Genomic DNA, 8230 nt, shown 5'->3' with positions numbered 1-8230 from the left:
GAGAAAAACTGGCTCATCATTAATGTCTTTGGCGTCTCTGCCAGTTTCCAAACTTGGTGGGTAGAAGCCCACATTTCTTGCCATCCCTCCCCCCAACTCCCCCGCCAAAGGACTCCCTTTGGGTGTATCATCTGTTCCCCAAAAAGACTCCTAAAACAAGTCTAGGAACCAAGTTCTTTCCCCTGTCCCCTCCATGGGGCCAAGCATGGTGTGGGTGGGAGGGAATAGCGTGCTACATATAAGCCCTTGTGGGATTAAATTGATTTTTTTTAAAGTAGCTTCATGCTCAGAGCAGAGCCCCCACACAGGGCTTGAATTCACAATCCTGAGATCAAGACCTGAGTTGAGATCAAGAGTCACTTAACCAACTGAGCCACCCAGGTGCCCCTAAACTGATTTCTTTTAGTATACATATCCTACTTGCAGATCTGTTCTGACTTCTGGAAACCCTGAAGGATAAAACAGGAAGTCAAGGAATTTACTGTTAGCAATAATAATAATGCACATTGCCTTTCTTGTGTGGGACATGAGAAAGTCACCCTCCGCAGCAATGGGGCCGTTCCTCACTCAGCAACAGAGGGACCCCATCACCTATGCCTGAACCTTTCAGTGGTTAAGGTCTGGTGTCTCACCCTGGCCATCAAGGCCTTGCTAGTCTCATTCTTCCCCAACCTCGCAGAAGCGTGCCCTATGTTCTACTGTCTCTGGGCTTCCACATCTCCTGCTCTGCCCTCTCCAGCTGGTTTCCCTGCCTGGTCAGGGCTCAGCTGAGGCCCACTTCCCACAGGAAGTCTTTCTATGCCTGAATTGGGGCCAGCTCTTCCCCAGGTGTCTCTCTCTCTCTGCATCCTGCTCCCCATCTGCCTGGTGAGGGGTCTAACTATTCCTGGATCAGCTGTGAGCTCCATGCGGTCAGGGACTCTGTGTCTTGTTGAGATTCACTACTGTTCCCCAAGAGTCCAGCAGTGTGTGGAATGCAACAGATACTCAAATCATTGTTAAATGGAATCTAATGGAAATAAAACTTTTATTTTTGATCAGGCTGCCTGGGCAGAGTCCCAGGTGTTGACTTGTGGGTCTGAAGCTCCTGCTGGGTTAATGGGGGAGTGGAAGCCTTTTATTATTACTTTAAAGCATGGTGGGTTGTCCTAGGGATCTTCTTCAGTGTGGAAGGGGTGAGGGAGAGGATAACAAAAGGGGTTTGGGGGAAAAGGTTGAGGACTAGGAGTCTGGGTATAGGTTTTGTCCTTGGAAATGGAGTAGTGCATAGGGTACGTGTTCTTTGAACCAGAAATGGGTGGGTAATGAGGCGTTGGGTTTGGGGTCAAGAGTCCCTTTAAGCTGTAGTGGACTGAAGTTGCAGCTGTTGAAATGAAAGTTAGTTTGTTCAAGATGCTTAGTTTCTGGCCCAAAAGGCAGGCTGTTGGCCAGGAAGAGGCCTCCCCGCACTAGAAGATGGAGTGCTTGCAACAATACACAGGGGCTTCAGTGAGGAGTCTCAACTTTTCCAACGCCTCCTGCAGGGCCTGGGGGCCTGGGCTGTGAGGTCGGCCTTCTAGAGGCTGCTGTCAGGACAGGTGCCTCCCAGGGAGCCCTCAGCAGCCCCTCTTCCTGTGAATGAGGGGGTGGTGGTTAGAGACTGAGGATGTCCACTCAGAGGCTGTTCTTGCCATTTACTGGAAGGTTAGCCTGGCAAGAGCCATCATTCTTGGGCTGACCCTCTTTTCTCTGACCTGGGGGATGGCTTCACTTTTCCATTTTCTTCATCTGAGAAGTGGGCCCACACAACTTTTATACCTCACAAGGCTGTTGTGAATGTTAAAATAGATCAAACACCTAAAAGGCACACCTGGCACTATGAGAACAACTACTAATGAATTTTTGATTTTTATCATGATGGTTTATACTTTTATAAGAGCCATACAGTGTAACGGCATTTTTTTTTTTAACTTGAGAAAGAGAGAGCACAAGCAGGGGTGAGGGGCAGAGAGAGAGAGAGAGAGAGGCTTAAGCAGGCTTCACGCTCAGCTTGGAACTGGACACAGGGCTCCATCCCAAGACTCTGGGATCACAACCTGAGATGAAACAGAGATGGACACTCAACCAAATGAACCACCCAGGCACCCCTGTAGGGCATTCTTTGTAATTTCCCCCCGAAGTTTATTTTGAGGCAGAGGTGGGGGAGAAGAGAGGGAATCCCAAGCAGGCTCCTGGTTGTCAGTACAGCCAGTGGGGCTCGAACTCACAAACCATGAGATCATGACCTCAGCCCAAACCGAGAAGCTGCTGCTTAACCAGCTGAGCCACTCAGGCGCCCCCATTCTTTACATTTCTGATTGTATGGGGTCCTGAGGACCACAGGCAGTTATCTGTTGAATGAATGAATGAATGCAGAAAACAGTTTTAGTTGGATTCCCATGTCTATTTCGGCACGATGACCCTTTCTGGCTCGGCATCCGCCCACAAACCCGGTGATTCCTGAGGGCTTGCTGGTGCGGGGATTCGCGCAGCTCTGGCTCGTCCTCATTCTCACCCTCAGAGCCCGGGAAAGAGAGGCCTGGGCAAGACCCGACGCGCCCCAGGTCAGACTAGCAGCAGGGTGGGGCTCCACGCACAGGCTCCGGCCCTCGCCCTCCAGAGCCCCCTAAGTCGCCACAGTCCCCTCCTGCTCCGACACTTAATCCCGCGAGCCTACCCTGGGCTCCGCAGCGCCTTCACCGCAAGAGCTGGGGCCAGGCTGCACACCCCCTTCCCCGACCCTGTGAGTTCTCTCCGCCAGGGTCTGGATTAGGTAGCAAGGGCATGTCTCCGGGCCCAGATTCCTCCCTAGACTTCCCAGGGCCCCCGGCTGGGCGTGCGGAGGGGGAGCGCCTAGCAGCAGCCGGGCGTGACTGCGTCCGGGTCCCGAGCCACCCGGCTCCGGCGCCAGAGGGGGTCCCCCTCCCGCCTCCCGCCCACGTGGCCGGCCCGGGCTCCCCGCCTCCTGCCCCGCCCCGCCCGGGGGAGCGGCCCCCACAGCAGCCACCACCGCGGTCCCCGCGGTGCGCTCTTCAGCCTGGCCGGGCAGAGCTAGCGCTGAGCACCGAGGTGAGTGAGGGCGGCTGGTCGCGAACCCCGCCCCTCCACTGACCCTAGCTGGCTGGACACCCCCGCTAGACGCCCTGCAGCGGGCACTTTCCGGGGCTGGCTCCTCCCCTGCCTTAACCCGCAATCCCGAGCTGGACCTCCGCCCCCCACCTCCGGGTCGCCCCCACCCGTCCCGGTGCCCGAAGCGGGCTAGGCGCGCTCTCCGGCCCCGGGGCACTCGGAGCGCACCCGGGTGCCTGGACGCGGCGCAGGTGGGCAGTGCCACCACCACTCCGGACCGGCTGCAGCTCCCGCCGGAGACCCTGACTTTGGTGCTGGGAGCTCTTAGGCGAAAGTTCCCAGAGCCACTTCCGGGGAGGGAGGCGCCACCTGTCCTTTTCCTCGGTATCTTCCTCAGCCTCGGTGGGGCGCCCCCAGGTCAGCGTCGCGTCGGGCGCCGCTGGTAGTGGCTCGCGAGGCTGCCGGGCACTTCGCTGCGAGGAACGCGGCTGTGAGCGCGCAGGGCGGCGGCCGTGGTTCCGGGACCGCCCGGCCCTAGTGCTGGCGGATGCATCTTTTAAATTGCGCGGCCAGAGGATCCTGAGGTAGAGGCGAGGGAGGCGGACACCGAGGGGTTAGGGTGAATCTCGGTGCCTCACAGAGCCAGAGGCCGGCGAGCGTTTTCCGAGTGTGGCAGCTGACTGAGCCCGGTGGAAATGCGCTCCTTTGCGCTTTGCCGCGGGGTAGAGCGGCACTTGCACCGTCAGCCTCCACACGGACTCGAACGTAGCTGAGACAGAGTGACTTGTTCCTAGAGGACTCTTTCCCCATTTAGTGCCTGAACCAGGCTTGCTTCCAGCACTGGGCGGAGAAGTGAGACCCGTCAAACGGTAGTTGTCCTGGTGCCACCGGCAGAGGCTTATTTTAAAGCGTTTCAGGCACAACACAAGGTATAACTATGTTCTTTCTTGGTTGGGTGTGGAGGTCGAAAGCTTTTCTGTGTCTCTGTTTTAGCTGTATAGTCTCAGGCAAATTACTTTACCCATCTCTACCTCAGTTTTCTCATCTGTGAAGTGAGTGTAATCGTAAAAGTGCTAAAGGGTTGTGTGAGGTGAAAGTTCTTACAATTGTGCCTTGTATCAAGGTGACTTCTACTTGCTTTAGTTTGGGGCTGCAAAATCCTTGGGCTTTGCAGTAATGTTTCCTATGGTTCAGCAGCCCTTTGCAAAGTATATCTCAGAATATGAGATTAGAGATGAACTTTGTCAAGGACACTGCTGGGAAATGGGGTCTCAGTCCTTCTCTGGAAGCTCTAGGGTGTGACTGGATATTTGCCTCACCGAGGGGGAGTAGATAAAGTTCCACTTGAATTGCTTGAGTCTCCGGCCCCCTGATAGGCTGACACCCTCTCATCTCTGTGAGTGTGGGGGTGTAGTTAGGGGCCCAAAGACCTGCTCTTGTCCCCTCCCCTCCATTCACTAACCTCTCACAGATTGTCCCCTCCATCAGTGGATGGAGCACCAGTATTTAGCATCTTTTGGTGGCAGTAACCAACGACAGGAGTTCTGAGCCTGGGGCTCCAGGAGTCTCGTGCTGTATGTGAGATGCTTGGAGCACAGGTGTATATTTTCCCAGAGACTTCCCTCTTCATCATTTTCTGCAAAGGGCCTGCACCCCACAAAAGGGGACCCCGAACTGCTGGTGAGGAGATTCTTACCTCTTCTACAGGAGCAGGCCCAAGTTTCTATGGTGTCAAGAAGTCAACATTACCTGTATCTCCCAGAGAAAGAAGTGTATACTTGTTCCTCTGTGCCCTTACTCAGGGCATACCTTCCAGTGGAAAATTAAAGTCTGCCTTGACTTGAGGCAATCTGATAAAGAAGTCAGTTGGGGAAAGGAGAAGGCAAGTTGAAGCAGCAGAGACTGTTGGCCTGTGGTGGGGCTATTAGGATGGGACGCAGTTCATAAAATTTGAGCTCAAGTTGTCAGGAGACTCCTCAGGGCTTTTGCACATGCTGTTCCTTTTGCTGAGCACACTCTTTTACCACTTCCTCTCCTACCTGGCAATATCTTGACCTTTAGTTTGGATGTCTTCTCTATAGAGAAGGTTTCCTTGACCACTCTGTTCAAAGCAGCCCCTCCCCCATCAGTATTTATCACGTTCTCCCATTGTATTTTATTCATGGAGCTTACCTGAAATGTTCATAGTGATGTATCTATTTATGAGTTTATTGTCTGCATCCACACAGGAGAATGCAGACTCCAAGATGGTGAGGTGTTGCCCTCTTTACCACTGACCTCTGGCCCTTGGCACACAGTAGATGTTTTACAAATGTACCTTAGTGACAGGGGCGCCTGGGTGGCTCAGTCGGTTAAGTGTCCAACTTCAGCTCAGGTCATGATCTCACAGTTGGTGGGTGTGAGCCCCATTGCTGACAGCTCAGAGTCTGGAGCCTGTCTCGGATTCTGTGTCTCCTTTCCTCTCTCTCTGCCCCTCCCCCACTCACATTCTGTCTTTCTCTGTCTCTCAAAAGGAAATAAATGTAAAAAAAAAAAGTAATAATAAATGTCCCTTAGTGACTGAATGATCACCCACTGAGTGAAGTGAGGTGAGGCTGAAGAGCTTTTTTTTTCCCCTTAAGTAGGTTCTACTCCCAGTGTGGGCCTCGAACTCACAACCTGGAGGTCAAGAGTCACACGCTCTTCTGATTGAGCCAGCCAGACTCCCAGGCCTTAGATATATTTTAAAAAATCAATCCTTGGATGCATTGTCTTAATGATTTGTACAAATATTGCCTGATTCATATCACTTTGTACTCTGCACAGGTTGAAACTTTAGTGACAGTGAAATGTGTGTATATATGATTCTAATTAATTCATATTCCTGCATGGGAGATTGCCAGTATGATGGGTGGAGTGGGGTCTTCTGTGGAGAGGTTTGGAGATAAGCTTTGTCTTCTTCTTCACCAGAGTGAAAATTGTTCATTCAGTTATGAAAATGGGATTATAGTTATTTGGAATCCTAACTGCACATGTGCCTTAGCCCCTTAGCTCAGCTCATTAACTCCAAATGGAGAATCATTTATGGAGGGAGTGCTCAGAGACTGGCCACAGAGCAGTCAAGAAGACTGGCAATGTTTCTCCCTTGTCACGTTTACATCCCTTGGGCAGAGATGGACAGTTGACAATTAGAGCTATAATATGACATCAGAGAGTGTGGTCAGTGTAATAAAGAAGATGAAACTGGGTAATGGGATCCAGAGTGAATGGGGTGGAGGCAGCATGGGTTTAGGTCAGGGATGGTTTCTCTGAGGAAGCAGCATTCAGACAGAAACCTAGATGAGTGAGGGATGTGACTATCTGGGGGAAGACAATTCTATGCGTTTGGACCCCAAGGTTGTGGTTGAATTCCTGGTTTGGCCAGTCAGCTCTTGAGCCCTGGACATGGTCTGTCTCACTGCGGAAGAGGGAGGGGAACTGAGATGTCATGGGCAGAACCTCCATCACCTCCTCCCTAGATCCTAGCAGCTGGCTGGAGTAAGATCTCACCACAGTATGCTCTCATGGTTGACCAGAAGGCTGTGCCTTCCTTTCCAGAGGCACCTGGAGCAATGGTGTTTCCTGAAACTGCCATCTGGGAAATGAGGATGTGCCTCGGGGGGCATTGGTAGTATAACCCTACATGTAGTAAGACTTGCTTCACTTCACCTGCCCTCTCCATGGACCCCCTCCTCTTTTGTGTCATTTGGTTACAAATACCTCATCACCTACAGGGAACCATCTGGAGGGAAAGGAGTTACTTAGGAAAGCTTTGAAGGAAAAAAAATGAAGTGATGAAAATGTATAGGATTATAGACCAGGAGATGCATGTTTCCCATTCTCCCCATTGAGGGGTTGATTGGTTGGTCATTTGGTATTATTTAGCAAAGCGTAAAAGATGTATGACAGGAAGGGTTCCTGGAAAAAGTGATGTTTAAGAAAAGAAAGGGATGGCCACAGTCACTCCTATTGGGGAGGGGGATAGAATGGAAGGAAGAGAGAAGAGCATGTGCAAAGGTCCAGATAATGAGCTACCAGCTCTCAGATGATGCCAGATTCTCGTTGGTTATAGCAATGTGTATGAACATATGTTGGAGTACTCTGTGGAAAAGGAACTGACGTACCAGAGCTCAGTAAATGCCAGTTGATGTGAATGGCTGTGCCTTGTGCTATTAGGCTCTACACTGACATCCTCATGTATTATCTAAAACTTTCCTGGGGCGCCTGGGTGGCTCTATCAGTTAAGCGTCTGACTTCGGCTCAGGTGATGATCTTGCAGTCCTTGAGTTCGAGCCCAACATCGGGCTCTATGCTGACAGCTCAGAGCCTGGAGCCTGCTTCCAATTATGTATCTTCCTCTCTCTGCCCCTGCCCCACTCACACTCTGTCTCTCTCTTAAAAATAAATAAACATTAAAAAAATAAAACTGCCCTATGGCACAGGGCCCTCTTAGTATCCCCATCTTCCTGACCAAGAAAGTAAGGTGGAAAGTGGAATAACTTGCCAACTGTGTCTTTCTGGAACTCCGTTCAGTTGTATCAAGGAAGGTGGAGGTGAGGGGGATCTTCCCAGAAGATTGATTCAGTGATGTCAAGAGAGATGGGTGCTTTTAAATATCACGGACAGGCCTTGCTTCAGTGCACAGCCCTGTGGTATGTCAGCTCTGGGATTGCAAAGTCTGCTCACAACTCCAACCGCTTAGTCTCTGGCATGGTGAGGATTTGTTGGGGTAGTAAGTGGACCCCCAGGATCTCTGGTGCCACAGAACAACAAGGCTGAAGGAGGCCATTGCCTTCTTTGTCCAGGTGTCTCCTGATTTTTCCAAAGTAGACCCGCAAGTCAGGACAGTGGGCATGGGGCCCAAGTCAAAACCAAATGCTCCAAAACGAGAGGTTGGGGTCCTTGGTCAGAGCTGAAAGACAAAGGAGGCAGTTTGGCACCTTGTGTGGCTCAGCTAGCTAAAGACCAAACTAGTTACTTAACAGTCTAACCTAGTTCTTTGTCCTGACTCGCCTCCTCTACTTGCAGCCAATGTATGATCACTTTTTGGGGTTTGCTGTTCCTGCTGATACAACCCCAGTCCTGAATTCATCTTTAGTTCTGAGCTTACTCTTGTTCTGGGAGC

General features: G+C 51.6%; 1 protein-coding gene across 1 annotated transcript; it reads right to left on the bottom strand.

The window, feature by feature from the left end:
* Positions 1–3200: 3200 nt before the first annotated feature.
* On the bottom strand, positions 3201–7969 carry SPATA12 (spermatogenesis associated 12). Its single transcript, XM_029917882.1, is given in 6 exon segments — positions 3201–3666; positions 7230–7309; positions 7551–7590; positions 7592–7688; positions 7691–7796; positions 7799–7969. Coding segments are annotated over 6 exon segments (951 nt in total). The 5' UTR covers positions 7961–7969.
* Positions 7970–8230: the final 261 nt, after the last annotated feature.

Source organism: Suricata suricatta, chromosome 12, assembly GCF_006229205.1.
Source record: "Suricata suricatta isolate VVHF042 chromosome 12, meerkat_22Aug2017_6uvM2_HiC, whole genome shotgun sequence".
NCBI lineage: Eukaryota > Metazoa > Chordata > Mammalia > Carnivora > Herpestidae > Suricata > Suricata suricatta.
The sequence above is the reverse complement of the archived record's forward strand: the minus strand, read 5'-3'. Positions and strand labels throughout refer to the sequence as shown.